This window comes from Phyllostomus hastatus, unplaced genomic scaffold, assembly GCF_019186645.2.
Source record: "Phyllostomus hastatus isolate PE091 unplaced genomic scaffold, TTU_PhHast_1.1 phas_contig_1518, whole genome shotgun sequence".
NCBI lineage: Eukaryota > Metazoa > Chordata > Mammalia > Chiroptera > Phyllostomidae > Phyllostomus > Phyllostomus hastatus.
In genome coordinates this window covers 137,678-153,596 of record NW_025333620.1, presented here as the reverse complement: position 1 = coordinate 153,596, position 15,919 = coordinate 137,678, and the positions used below count along the sequence as shown (strand labels likewise).

The window sequence follows — 15,919 nt, the reverse complement described above, 5'->3', positions numbered from 1 at the left end:
ATGTGAGATGTAAGTTAGTTTAAGACCACAATGCTCAAATGAAATTTTCTGTTTCCACTATTAGAATAAGAACGGAATAATATGCTTTATCATTGAAAATCTACTTATGGAATATGTTTTGCAATATATTTACTTTTTAAAGCCTTCATTGCCAACAGGGACAAATAAATGTGTTCCATCTGAGAAATGCCCTTCTTCCTTTATTTGATTGGTTTCAGGATACCTGCTTTGGGTGTGGCATGCCACAGCAATGCTCTTGCTGGTAACAGCTTTTGGCAGGCAGATGCTTACTAAGTGCAACAGAGGAGGCATGGCTCCCAGGGCCAACATCAAAAAAGATAGTGTATCTTCTGTCTAGCCATTCTCTTTCAGGTTTTCACAAACACCTAAGTTGCAATTCACCAGGGCATTGAAAAGCATCATGTAAATATACTAATTTAGGGGCAAATAATCATCTAACATTGTTTTATTTTAAAGAAGTGGGACTCTGATAATGGCATTACCAACCACCAACTACATCATAGCACAGTTCATAAAACCTTACAAGAGATCTACCACGCAGCTCAAAACCAGGTATTCATGCATTTTCGCCATTCTCTTCTCTTTGGCAGTTTGACAGAATCTTTAGGAGGAGCTAGAGGAAACATGAGTTTTTACTCTGCTCCTCTCAAAACCTTGACTCTTTTGAGTTCCTTGTGAGGACCTTAGGAAGTTCACTGTCAATACTGTCCTCCGAGCTTAGTCACTAAAATGTTCTCAAGGCTGAGGGACAGATATTAGCTTCACTTCATAAGTCAGCTCGCTAGCCTGATTCAGGAAGGTTTTCGGGAAGCAGACAGTCATATCTCTCATTGTTTTTAGAGACAAATTCAGCTTTGCTTCTAGTGTCTAAAATTGGTAAAAATAAAAATCTCTCAGAATGTTTTAGCATCTGGTAAGCTGATGCAGGAAAGACTGGCAGAGGCATGTTAAATGCACTTGACAGCAACACCCATTTGTTTCATTCAGTGTTAAGTCCATATTTGTTATACATCTACTGCAGGCCTAGAACTGTCTGGGCACTGAAGGAAAGGCAAGAAAACTCCATTCCTGAGGCATGGAGCTTGTCCAGACAAATAGGCAACAAGCTTTGGAACCTAGCAAATGGAGCCTCCTCAGTTTAGTTAACTCAACAAAACTTGAAGCAATCAATATGAAAACTCTCAATTATAGTAAGAATGCCTTGATGAACACCTAGTGTGGAAATTTCATTGATTGAAAAAAATTTCAATTAAACTTCAGTCCTTGGACCTAATCAAGGACCTATAACTAAGAAACAAAGCACTAATCATGCTTTTCTGTATCTTTTGAATTTTGTCACAAGAAAAATAAACTTATTTTCAAGCCTATAAATAGAAGAAAAGCATTTTTTAAAACTTTATTGAGATATAATTGGCATATGGCATGGTGTACAGATGGCTGTGGAGATGGGTAAATAGATTCTCTGTTTTCATAAATAAGTGTCTACACTGAACCACTAAACATTTCTGTTATATAACTATTTTATTACTGTCAGAATGAAGGGAAGCAATAATTTCCCTTCCTTGAATTTTCTATTCAGTGTCTCCTTAATTATACCTCCTTTATTCTGTGTCATCATGGAGTATCCAATTTTACAGTCATGGATATTTAGGTGTTTATTTTATACATCACCTCCACACTTAGTGTCCCGAGTGCTCTGTGAAGAGCTCGAATATTATGTTGGTCTGAGAGGAAGTGGAAATTCCATGGTTTTTTAATCCATAAAGTCTTTGGCTCATCTCACACACAGAACTGTTGAAATACATATACAGTTTTGTAATTCCAGAAGAAGCATTCGACGTTTGTACTGAGAGCCTTCATTTCCTCCCCATCCTCTCATTCTGTAACCCTCTGCAATACAGGTTCTACCCCCACCATTGTATGGATAAATGTGATGTTGATGTATATGTCAGATTGCTAAGCAATTTTTCTTTACGTGATTCCAAATGTAATAGAAGATCAGTCAACACAGAAAACCAAAACCTGCTTTGTTGCAATAAAAAGGGTATCAAAAGTTATACACAAATTTGATTCTGCTTTTTCCTACTTCTGAATATATTATAGTTTCTCACCCTGATGTTTTTGACATTGATTGTTGTATGGAATTCCATCCCACAAGGCTACCTACCACCAGTTCCTTAATACTATTATTAGATCTTTAGGGTTCATATTTTTTCTGAAATTATACATCATCGCTCCCAGTTCTGATTATTTCTTTAGGACAAGCTCTAAAATGGAACTGGTGGCTTAAAATCCATCTCCATTTAAAAACATTTCACATTTGGAAAAGTTATGTTAAAAATTAAAATAAAAGTCTTCGGGTGCTGGTCCCCTCAAAATGTTTATTCCCATTGGTCAATGTCATTCTTCTTTGGCAACTAATACAAAGAAAAGGTCAATTTCTTTTTCTTTCCTACCAATCACGTTACTCTTTGTTTTTTCTTTAGTCATACAGGGTGACTCCCAACCCTGTCAGTAAATCTTGCTCGTTCTTAATTTACCAGCATTAAAAGATTGTTTCATCATAAAAGTTCTCAATATCTACATGACCTAACCAAGTCCCACCCATGCTAACTCGAATGATATTCCTTGCTTCCAAAAATTTGCCACTTAGTACACCCTGGTCCTTATATTCTTTCATGCATGGATATATCATCTTCAATGAAACATTTAGTTCTGGAAGGGCAAGGGCCCCATGGAATTGACGCTTCATATGCTTAATTGCGCAGTGTTGCTTAATAGTTTTCCTTCCCAGGGGTCCTCTCAAGGGAGTAGGGGACAGAGTAATTTATTGCACATCAGGTGTTGAGAATGCAGTGGCCAAATCAGCCAGGCCAGGCCCTTTCCAGTCCAGACCTAAGCACAACCCCAAGGCAGAGGCCCCTCCTTGCAGGCGGCCCCATTAGCCCTGCCCTCCTCCCGTGCCCGCCCAGGACACGCCCACCTGTGGTTGGCGCCTGACACTCTTTGAATCTGGGGTGTGCAGGGTCCCCTAATTTGACTCAGTGAAGTACCTGCTCCTTGACTCTGAGGTTTCCTGCTGATCTCCCAGAAAATGATAGCGTCTGGCAGAAGGCAAAAGACACCTCTCTGCCTCCCCAAGAGTCCCTTTTCTTCGTGGAGCTTCGTTGGGATCATTTTGGTGGCTCTAGTGCTCCTGTTACCCACATCTTTCGGTAGGAGGTTGGCGTGGGTGTAGCTCCCGGGTCGAACTGCACCAGGCCTGGGAGCAGGCAATCCGGAGCCAAAGGAGGGGAAGCTTCGTTTGGAGGGTCAGGTTGGAGGCGCAGGGCTTGGTCCCTCTGGATGGTGCGGGGCCGGGGTGAAGGCGGGGCCAGAGAAGCCCAGGGTTTTCTGTGAACAGATCTAGGGCGGTGGAAACCCCTGAATATCCAAGGTGAAAATCGCTCAGTGGTCGGCCCCGAACCGCGGCGGACTCTGGGCACCGCAGGTATTTGCCCAGGCCTAAGCTGTGTCCCTTGCAAAAGCTTGCAGGTGTTTGGGGCTGAATAAATCAGGATGCGAAGGGCGGACGGACCTGGTGCTCAAAGGAGGGACTTGCTCTTGAGTGCCCCCATGCGTGGGGAATGTTAGTAGGCCTTTGGTGTGCCCATGAGAAGGGTTTGGGCTGTGCTGCTGAGGCGGGGTGATGCCTTGGTGAGTGTGCTGTTGTGCCCCACTAGATTGGGCTGAGGTACCCCAAGAGGGTGTTGCCTGGAGTGTGTTTTGTGGAAGTGTCCAGGGCACCAGTAGGGCAAGGAAGCTCGCTGCTTGTTTTGTATGGGGCTGGGAAGAGCATGTTGTATGTATAGAGCTCACCGGATAGAAGGCTCTGGGTTCCCAGGCTAGAGAGTTTTGGAAGAGTGTGCAGTGCTTTTTATCCATACAGGTAATAGGTTGCTTGTCAGCCTAGTGGGGTTTGTTTGTTTGTTTGTTTGTTTGTTTGTTTTGTTTTTCCTGCCATGGAATCATCTTTGTGTTCCTATCCAGTATAGGTGGTATCGTATTCTATTCTACCACCAAATGGCTTTGACTTTTTTTTTTTTCATTATCTTGGGTCCTATCTGAGGGATGATGCAAAACAACCTAAAAAACATCAGTAGCCAAACTTAATGAGAAATTAGTATCCTAAAAAATTTGTTAATATACTTTTCCCTATGGCTCATAAACTAAAGCTGAAGGCCCTTCCACTAAGCTTATTTTGTGCTTCACTGAATCCAATGTGTACACTAATATGTGTGTGTGTGTGTGTGTGTGCGCGTGCCAAAAAAGACATACTTATACAAAATGTACACAAGCACGGGGCAACCATTTTTAACACTTGAGGATATATTTTTTCTCTCTTCTTATGCCCCAATTACTTATAGGATTCCATTACATATACAGTTTGTTTGTATGCCACATTCTGTCCTTAGCAGAATTCATTCAGTCGGTATTTGCCTTTTTATGTGCCAGGTCCTGTGCTGGTTTGGGGGCCACACTGGTGAACAATACCAAACCATTCCAACTTTCATGATCCCTGTTTCACTATTTATTTCTGCACTCGTGCACACATGCACACATATAGGAATGTAAGCTGGGACTGTGTTTTGCCCACTGTTAGATCCAGGCACATAGTAGGCAGTCCATCAACATCTGCTGAAATTTATTGGAACTGGCAGAAAGGAACCAAACCATAATACTGGTATGTTATAACCCCAGACAGGTGCCCTGGAGGGAAGGAGCATGAGTCTCCGACAGCATTTAACAAGTGACTGGTCAAAGGAAGACTCTTCTGCTCATGAGACAGGCTAAACTCTGCTGCTTTGGGGCTTCTGCCCTTGCTGTCCCTCAGTGTGGGAACATTCTCCTGCCACCTCTTACATAATTGGCTCCTTATCCTTCAGACTCACTGATGATGTTACCCCCTCAAAACATCACCTTCTCTCACCAAATTATCTCAGGGAGACACACACACCCCAGTTCAAATCCCCTCTAACTTGCAGTCACTCTTCTTCCAAAACTTTTTTTTCAGTCCATTCTCCACTGGAATTCAGAGATCTTGTGTGTCTGGTCACACTTCTGGTTCCAAATGCTCAATATTTTTACCTCAGAGTCAGTGCTCTTGTCTAAATATTAAGTGCCAGAATATTAAGTATAAAATACAGCTGGATCTTAGAAATCAGGCAGAAAAATATTCCTCCTGCTTTGAGGGGAAAATTTCTTCCAAGAGCCATGCTTGGAATGGGCTTTCTGTAGCGTCTAAGGAGCCAAGGCAAAACCAGCTGGGGGTCAGAGAGGCTCTGTCTTCCCCTGTTTATGTTGAGTCTGCACGTTTCAAGTTACTCCCGTCTTCTTAATGTTGATTACTTAAAATTTCCTTTATTGGGGAGTGAAAGAATAAAAACAGTGATGGTAAGAAGAAAATTAAAGGAATTTAAAAAAAATAAAGATTAGGCTAAACTCTAGAAATTGAAGGAAACTATAAATACAGTTTGGAATAGACAAAAATAGATAAAGTGCATAGGAAGCAATATGGAAGATAACAAAACTAGAAATGAAGAGGAGGAAAGACAAGGTAGAAGGTTAAGGCTGAAAGGTAAAATCAGAATATAAAAAGTCACGGGATGTATTGTACGGTATACAGAATATAGTCAATAATACTGTAATAACTATGGATGGTGCCAGGTGGGTACTGGACCTGCCAAGAGGATCACTTTGGAAATTATATAAATGTCTAACCCCTATGCTGTATACCGCGCTAATAATAATGAATGCCAAGTATAATTGAAAATATAAAATAAAACAGGCTCCATTTTCTAGGAAAAAATAAGAATAATACTGTAGGTCATTAGGGAAAATAACGTAAAATAAAACTTAGAGAGTAAAAGTGAGAAATCACTATGCCCTGCAGGAAAAATACATGAAAAAGTAAACATTTCACTTGAAGCAGCTCAGGAGGAGACTTTGTAAGTAGACAGTGTTGTGGCGGGGAGCCTTGCATCTCAGAAATATTTGCCAAAGGGTTTGACATCACAGAAGGGAATATTTGTAGAATTTTGGGGCCAGTCTCATTCTTCCAGAGAGGGATGCTTTCTTGGACAAAACTTAAAATCTATTTCTGTGGATGGTCTCTACTGCCTATTTTAGGTCTTTTCTTCCTTTCAAATTAAAGAAGCCAACATCAACAAGTACTTATGCAATAGTTTCTCAGTTTCCTTAGTCTCTATATTACAATGCAAAGAAAGAAGTTCTTACCTTGTCAATTGCTAGGTTTCTAGAACACTAAATGATAGACAACAAAAGAAATTGATAACCACATTCTTCCCCAGCGCATAAAGTTTAAACCAGTTATTTTTAATGCTATATTCATTACAATATCTTCACCATTGTTTTCTGTATGATAGCAGTGATACTGTTGACTACCAAATTTTTTTGAATAGCTACTATGAGGGGCACATTGTGCTAGGTCTTATGGCCACATGGATGAGTGAAGTTAGCCATGTTAACTATTCAATGCAAAAGTATGTGCTAATTATCAGAGAAATACAAGCACAGAAGAGTCCAGGAGAAGAGGATTGGTCTCTGCCTCCCTGGAGGAAGCAGAAAAGGCTGCATAGAGGAGATGTTGAGTGGATTCAGTCTAAGAAGACGAGTTGAGCAGGAGGTACAGCTGAGAAGGTAGAAACAGTGCCCATGAATTGCAAAAATTTTAATTTTTATAATGTACATATTATGCAAAATGATCTGTAGAACCAATTCAATCCCTATCAAGATTCCAATGACATATTTCATGAAATATAACCAACAACTCCAGAAGTTGTATGAAACCACAAAAGACCGAAAGCAGCCAAAGCAATGTTAAGAAATCGTAAGGAGGCATTACATTTTCTGATTTCACACTATAGTTGAGAGGTTTAGTCATCAAAAGAGCAAGGTCTTGGTATGAAAACAGACATACAGATCAATGCAACAGTAGAGAGCACTTAGAAATATATCTATGCATATATGGTCAATTAATTTCTGACAAAGAAACTCAGTTTATATAATTGTCTCTTCAATCAATGGCATTGATAAAACTGAACCCCTATCTTACAACATACACAAAACTCAACTCAAAGTATATTAAAGACTTGAGCATAAGACCCAAAAACCATAAAACTCCTAGAAGAAAACACAGGGGTAAGTACCTACACATTGCTCTTGACAATGACTTTTTTGGATTTGACACCAAAAGCAAAAGCAACATTAACCAAAAAAAACAAAAAAAACAAAAAAAAAACTAGTAGGCCCTGACCAGTGTATCTCCATTGGCTGGGCAAGACTAGAGGTTGCCAGCTCAATTCCCAATTGGGGCATATGCCTGGGTTGCATTTTCGGTCCTGTTCTGGGCACATGTGAAAGGCAATGTTGCTCTCTCACATCAGTGTTTCTCTCTCACATCAATGTTTCTCCCCCTCTCTCTCTCTCCTCCCCGTCTCTCTAAAAATAAATAAAATCTTTAAAACAAGTGGAACTACATCATACTAAACAATTTCTTCACAGCAAAGGCAATCATCAACAAAATGAAAAGAACACCTACATAGTGGGAGAAAATATTTGCACTGAAAATAATTATCAGTTAAAGGGATAATATCGAAAATGCATATGACACTAGTAAAACCTAACATAAGAAAAATAATCCAATTTTTGAAATATGTGCAAAAGACCTGAATAGACATTTATCCAAAGAAAACATATGATAACGTGCTCAACATCACTAATCTTTAGGGAAATGCAAATCAAAGCTACAGTGAAATATCACCCGACACTTGTCAGAATGACTATCATAAAAAAATTAATAACAAGAGCTGGTGAAGATGTAGAGAAAAGGGAACCCTCATACACTGTGGAGGGATTGTAATATGGTACAGCCACTATGGAAAACAGTATGAAGAATCCTAAAAAAATTTGAAAATAGAGCAGCTATGCAATGCAGCAATACCATTTCTGGATATTTATCAAAAAAAAAATCATTAATTCACAAAGATATATGTACCCCTATGTTCATCATAGCACTGTTTATAATAGTTAAGATATGGAAGTGATGTATGTTTTCTTCTCATCTCTAGAGGAATAAAGATAATATGTACATAATGGAATATTGATTATATAATTTTATGTGTATATATTTATTGTATAATTATAGATGATGGAATATTATCCAGCAATAAAAAAGGATGAAATCTTGCCGCATGGGACAAAATGGATGGACCTAGAGGGCATTGTGTTAAGTGAAATGACTCAAAGAGAAAAATTCAAAAACCTTATGATTTCACTTACATGTGAAATCTAAACAAAACAAAATAAAAAATGAACCAGCAAAACAAAAAGAATCAGACTAATAGATACAAAGAACAAGCTATTGTTGCCAAAGAGGAAAAGGATGTGAGGTGCAAGGGAAAAATAATGTTTTAAGCTGTTTAGTGAGAACTCTGAAGTCTTGATACATTTTTTTCCTTTAGGGGACTCATGGGAGAAATTCAAAACAGTCTTAAAAATTAGTTGTAGTGTCAGAAAAAAAAGGAAATGCATGAACTTATTAGGAAGATAAGACGTCATGGTAGACCAGGAAAGAATAGAAGCCTAGAGATAGGTGGCAAATTTCCAAGTACAGATTAAGTGTTACTAGATTAGAAATAAGAAAAATTGGTATGGACTCACTAATCAAAAAAAAATGGTTCCTCAGAGTGATGAAGGGAGAGAGAGAACCAGAGAGAGACATGCATGGGAGAAATCCTTCATTTGCCTCCCGCATGCATCTACCTGCAACCTAGGCATGTGCCTTGACTGGGAATTCGACTTGCATCCCTTCAGTCTACAGGACAACAATCCAAACAATCCCTGAGCCACACTGGCCGTGACAGGATAATTTTCATATATCAAGTAGAATCTACTGTAGCCTTCTACAGAGAAATTCCTGCATTTCCACTGATGTTTAAATAAACTGAGGTATAAATTTACCATGTATTTTCAAAATCTTCAGAAGCTTATGGAGAGAAAATAAGTGAGGAAATGGTGAGGAATTTGCAACAACATTAAAAAGTTCCTGACAACCTATGTATTCCAAACAGAATTTTCCTGGAGTTCTGCAGTTAATGGACTATTCCTTGTTAGAACAATCCATACTAGTCACTGGACCATCTGCAGGTGGAAATGGAGAAGGCCCCTCTGCTCCACACCCTGTTTGTAGCTGTCACATGCCAGGTTGCCAGGACAAAAGTGGTGAGACAGGGTTATTGTATAACACAGTTATTAGGAAGTGGTCTTATGCTCGATATTTATAGGAACGAGGAAGAAAAATTAGAACTGGGCAAAAGAGGAAGCTAAGTATCACTATGATCTCAGTTAGGGCCTCAGGCAATTTAGGGCCTAAGGCCACTCTATGGGAATTTGTGAAACTGGAATGACCCTTTAGAGGGATGAAGCCAACATTTTATATCCCATGTAGATTAGTCATGGAATGTGGACTATGTCATAAATTGAGTGGGATCATGGAAAAGTTGCTTTAAAAACAAAAAGGAAAAGAATGGAAAAGATGGTAGTACCAGACTTAATGATCAAAGCATTTTTCCTAAACATATATATGTTTAGATGTTATTTAAATGAGGATAAGTTAAATTCTCAATCCTATTGGCCATGACAGTGGAAGAAACTGGATGATGTCTGATTTGATTCAAAATACTGTAGAACTATACAGTCTCATATGAAATAATGTAGCCTTTATGCAATAGAATTAAGATGGACTCTCTTCCCCCATTCTAGTTAATTGAATACAATAATGAAGAATAATAAATAAGCATATTTTCTTATTGCTAGGACCTAAAGCTTTAATGACTTAGGTAGCAATGCTAATTCCTTCAAGTAATTTTAGAAATCATATGTGTGATTTTATTTATAAAGGTTTCTGGTATACTTTAGTTTCTAGTGCTATCCCAGAACACTTTTTATTTATAAGGTTTTAATTTTTATTCATGAGGTTTTAGGAAGATGAATCTACTCCAGGGTCCTTAAGGAATTTATGAACAATTATTTTCTTTATCTCCTCCTCTAAAGTCTATCCTAAAATGTCTTTGAAGTCCTGAGCTTATTTCTCTATAAATGTACCCATACTGCAAGAAGGATGTACATTGTCCCAGAAATTACTGCCCCATTTTAGGTTTACTTTCTAAAAGTACAAGTTGTCAGGGTAATTGGTGACAAAACAGAAGCAGAGTAGAAGGGTTAGCCTCTCTTTTGATATTCCTGTGGTCTTTGTCTCTAGGTCAGTGTAAGTTCCTGCCAACATATCCTTTTGCTAAGCCTAAAGTTCAGAGTGATCAGCCTGAGTTTGCTGTTGGACATCTTGGGAATATGAATGCCTTCCTGGGTAATAGCAAAAGGTCATTCTTTACTATCTGTCTAAAGACCTCCATGTGTCCAGATGCTCAGCGATACTATAAATCTGAGTAATCTTTGTAATAGAAGCATCTTTGGATCTATTAGTATATCTCTATGAGTTAACCTGTTATTTCTCATGATAAATGATCAGCAAATTAGTAAGTCATCTCAATGAAGGGGGCTCCTGGGTGCTCCATGTGTTCTTAAGGGCATTGAGTATTGAGATTAAATCACCACAGCTGGCCCACCCTGTTTACCTGTAATCTCCATGACTTTCTCTGTGTTCTCTGTACTGTGTTAGAATGAGGTTAGAAGTTAGTATGCAAAGCTAATTATTTTCACTTCTTTCTTACCCCATTTAATTCAAGAGATTTTGTTTTAGCAACTACTAGGTATGAAGCTTTATGCTAGATGATGGGGCTAGAGAGAATCATGAAAGTCTGCCAGTCCCTTCCTATGATGAACTCCTATACTAATTGTAAAGACTGGCTTTTAAACAAATACTGTACTATGATGTAATTTCATTTATTCAAAGTGATAGCCCTGGCTGGTGTAGCTCAGTGGATTGAGAACGGGCTGAGAACCAAATGGTCACCAGATTCATTCCCAGTCAGAGCACATGCTAGGTTGTGGGCCAGGTACCCAGTAGGGGGTGAGCAAGAGGCAACCACACACTGATGTTTCTCTCCCTCTCTTTCTCCTTCCCTTCCCCTCTCTCTAAAAAAAAATAAATAAATAAATGAAGTCTTTAAAAAACAGAGATAAATTTATGAGATCATAGAGAAATTAGTAATAAATGCTATCTATAAGAATTAGGGAAACCTAGGCATTAAAGGTACAAGAAACAGCATATGCAAAAGCATAAAGGTATGAAAAAACGTGACGTCTTTGGAGATTAGGAAAATTCAGAGTGGTTTCAGTAAGGTACATGGTGAGCAATAGTACTTGATCAAGTAGATTGGAACTTAACTGTGAAAGGACATGATATTTTTCCAATCTAAATGACAAGTCATTGTAAGGTGTTTTTCATTTGTTTTTGCACATGGAAGAGTGACTTTTTTATTACTGTTCAAGTATAGTTGTCTCCCTTTTCATGCCACCATGCTCCACCATGCCCCCTGCCTCCCACCCTCGAATCTATTCCCTTTGGCTTTGTCCATGTGTCCTTTGTATGTGTTCCTTGATGGCCCTTCCCCTACTTTCCCCCATTATCCCTCTCCCTGCTTCTCTCTGGTTACTGTTAGTTTGTTCTTTGTTTCAATGTCTCTGGTTATATTTTGCTTGTTTGTTTGTTTTGTTGTAAGTTTTTAAATGTAGGCAGTGGCAGGACCATGCTTCTGAAAGATAATGAGCCCAGGGGGAGATGAGCATAGAAGATGGAGACCAGTGGAGACCAGAGTTAGAAAGGTAAATTGTGTTCCTCAGTGATCCAATGAGAGATAATAGCCTTGATAAAATAGCAGAGGAGAATGGGAAGGGTTTACAGGAACAAATATAAAGGACACATGGACAAAAACTAGGGGGATGTGGAAATGGGAGGGAGGTGGGGAGGGATGGGTGAGTGGGCTGGGATGTGAGTAAAGGACAGAAAACTGTACTTCAACAATGATTAAAATAAAATTTAAAAAAATAGTAGGTTTGGAGATTTCTGAAATCAGTCACTAAAATTTGGTGACCAACTGAATGAAGGGCAAAGAATAAAGAATGAGTTTCAAAAAGGAAAAAATGACTAATAAATTTACTTTTTTTCCTTTAAGCCATAAGATTTGGTAGATGATAACAGTAACTGAATATAAAAAGAAAAAATAAATACTATAATTATGGCTGACCACAATGTTTGCATCACACTCAGAAATATAGACTATATGCTTTACACAATTACTGTTCTGGAGTTGACTATTCATTTCCTTGGAAGACAGAAGTTTAGTAAATGTCATAAATTTCTTTGAATAAACATGAACAAGCTAATCAGAAAGTTCAGTCAGGTTGGGACTTGTAACACAAAAGGCTTCCCAAATCTTAGTCCCAAATCCTGTTTTGTTTTGTTTTCCTTTGTAGGTAAATCATGTGTGAGTCCTAGAGAACTCCTTCATGCCCCTGTCTTCACACATGAGTATCAAGTTGGGGCCAATAAATATTCTTATAAAGAAGGGTGAGTTGGCAGGAAACATTTCCAGGGTACATGGGTTTCACAGCAGTTGTTTCAGCCAGAAGCCACCTATCTTCAAAAAGGGATTTGAGTAATTGCCACCTACCCTTCAAAATAGAGAAGCAAAAAGAGAATCGCCTACCTCATCTGCTCTAGAGACTATCTTTTAGGATTACCCACTAGAGAGGTTACCTAGAAGAGAAAGTAGCTCGGGCTACCCTTCTTCCAATTTTAAATCTCCAGTGTTACTGGCCAGCAGGCGAATTTTACTCGGTTTCAGATTCTTTAATCTTTTGTATGAGTCCTTAGTCCATGACTGATACTTGTCATACATGATATTCCATCCTTTCCCGTTTTTTGCAGTGGACAAAGAACTAAGCTTTGCTGAAGTCTACATCTAACTGAGAGACAATCACTCATCTCTTTGTCTTTAGGAGTTTTTTAATTGATTTGAGAGAGAAGATGGTGGGGAGAGGGAGGAAAACATTGATTTGTTGTTCCACTTATTTATACATTCATTGGTTGCTTCTCATAAGTGTTGTGACTGGAGTTTGAACCCACAGTCTGGGCATATCCGGATGACTCTCTAAAGAACCGAGCTACCTGGCCAGGGTCTTTGTAATTTCAATATCAATTCATTAGTGACACATTTGCTTCATGTATAATATTATCTTAGATAATATTGTAACATGGAATAAGGTCATGCCTTTATGTAAATATGAGTGAAATGATCCCTTTATTTTACACCCTAGGTAAATCCTCTTGTATTCTTCTAGAGGGAAATTAGGCACCTACATATCAAAATTTGTACTCAGGAAAGTTACATGTGGATTGGAAAGTTCTGGGCTCAAAGCTGTAGTTTATCTTCTTCCAATTCCCTTTGATTACTTCCCCTTTGATGACAAGTTATTTCATAGTGAATAAGGGCTGAAGTCTAAATTATACCATGAGATTACACACTGCTAACTTCATGCAAACAAAGGTCATGCCAGGTGTTTCCTATAACAGCTTATCTATATTCTGGCATTGGATCTAGTGACCATACTATAGTTTTTTGAGTTTTCATCAGGGAAGTTCAATGCATCATCTACTTTGCTACTTACTATTAAATAGCTTTGAGATAAGGATATGCATTTTCAACAAAAATTGATCAATTGTACACTGAATTGGTTGGACAAAATACCCTGAAAGTGTAACATTTAAATGTCTTCTTTTCACACCTAATCCCCAAAAACCCTTTCCTTGTGAGTCACCCAAGCCATATTTAATGGGCACTTTTATAACAGCAGTAGAGAGAATTTTTACTATGGAATAGTGGTGACTGATCAGTGCCATGTTGGACAGAATGGAAAAAAGCTGCTTGACCTCATGGGTGAGAAGTCGATATACTGAACCAGCAAAGGCAATCAAGTTGGCACCTGGAGCAGCTCTCCTCCTCAGTGTATTAAAATAGTCAAATGCCTAATTGCAGAAATTGAAAATGGAATTATAGACATTCATTTTCTTAAATGATACCATGATGTTTAAGGGTAAGCCTGGTTTTACCATGGAAGTCGGCAACAAGGTATGGTGCCACTTAAACAGTTCATGGAATGCTCCACTTCCAAGGTGTTTCAAGGATGACTTGGAATGAAAATTTGGTGATCAACAAATGAAATGATACTTTTGGTTGAATAGAAAAGTGGTAGGTATGGGAAAAAGAGGTAAAGATAATAAGTGCAGTTGAGTATCCTGGTTAAAGAGTTTGAAAGCAAACTTTGAAAGTAGTAGTTACATGTTGAAGAGGTAGGACACTTGCTATATTCTGCAGTGTGTTAGATCTACATTAATTTGGGGAATTCAGAAGACATTTAAAAAGCAAATAGTACCCGAGCCAGTGATCAGAAATTTTTTTCTAAAGCACATACGATATTCAATTTTATTTAGATGAGGATAAAATGAATTCTCAACCTTATTGGCCATGCCAAGGGGAGAATCTGGCTGATGTCAGAATTTGACTCAATAAAAAAACCTGTAGGCATTGTGCACTCTCATATTGAAAAATGTAGTCTTTCTGTAATAAGGCTAAATTAAGGTTGAATCTCTTCCCCCATTCACTCTTTCTCCCCTACTCTTACTGAAAAATATATGACTTACAAAAATTTGCCAACATTCAGATCTACCCCCTCACACTCACATACAAGGCCCAGAACCTTTATCAACTGGTTTGGAGAGTGGGAAACTGAGGTAGATTTTGGTGATCAAAATGTATTACCAAAGTTTGGTTTCCTTAACTACAATATTAGTGAGAGGATAACCAAGATCATTCCAGCTACATAAGTGGAAAATGATGAGTGGATGGAATGGTTCCTGGTACCAATCAAGAGAGAGAAAGCAGATGATTGCATGCTTCATCATGTCTAAAAAAATGAATGGATGTTATCCCGCTCCAAATCACCAAAGCATCACTCTGCTTGACATTTAGAAGAGTTGACACGACCACTTTAATTCAACCCCTGCTGACCCCAACATGGCTTAGGTTGTAGAGAAGAAAGTTCTTATTTCAGAAATAAAAGGTCTCTGGTCCAGTTCTACCAGGGTAGACAACCTTTCTCAGTGTGTCTACCACCTCCACATATCTACCGTGGTAATTATAACAAAAGGAATAAGGAACTCTTTGCATGAACAGAGTGTCCTACAGCTGTGAGCCTGGCTACAGTCTCATTGGAGCTAATGCTATGCAGTGTACATCCTTGGGAACCTGGAGCCATACAGCCCCCAAATGTGAAGGTGCCTAAAGCTCAATTCCATCTTAAGGAAAATCAGCTGTTTCCTGACTCTTCATAACCCAGCTATAAAGAATTAATATTCACACAAGAATGTAAAGGATATGAGGTCATTATTCCAAATCCCTGACTACTTCCTATGGATTTTTCAAAAGAATGAGGCATCAAAGGATGACAAATGACTGTAGTGAGGCTGCTGTATCTTTAGTAGAGGAACAGAATGTCCTTTCACCACTTGTAGCCCCAGTTGTGTGTTTGAAACAGGCATCAAATAATTTCTACATTCCGGGTGTTGTACTTGCTCATTTCAGGCCTTTTATCTCTCTGGGTCCCAGTTATGACCTTATGAAGTAGCTTGATTTATATGATACACTAGGAAACTGAGACTTAGAGATGGTAAGACTTGCCCAGAGTCACTCAGCTATTGAATGACAGTGGGGATTTGAAACCAGGTCACCTGAGCCCACATTTCATTAGTCCATGGTGCCTCCACATGTGATTAGCATGTCATTAACATATATTTCATGTGCTTTTTGCCTTTATTAAA

At 38.6% G+C, this 15,919-nt stretch overlaps 1 protein-coding gene across 1 annotated transcript in view; it reads left to right on the top strand.

Moving 5' to 3' along the window:
* The first annotated feature begins 3,021 nt into the window (after positions 1–3,021).
* The window catches only part of LOC123813408 (complement receptor type 2-like), a 54,578-nt gene continuing 41,680 nt past the window's right edge, over positions 3,022–15,919 (top strand). The window contains 1 exon segment of the mRNA XM_045830403.1: positions 3,022–3,236. Coding sequence (XP_045686359.1) covers positions 3,116–3,236 — 121 coding nt within the window. The 5' untranslated portion in view covers positions 3,022–3,115.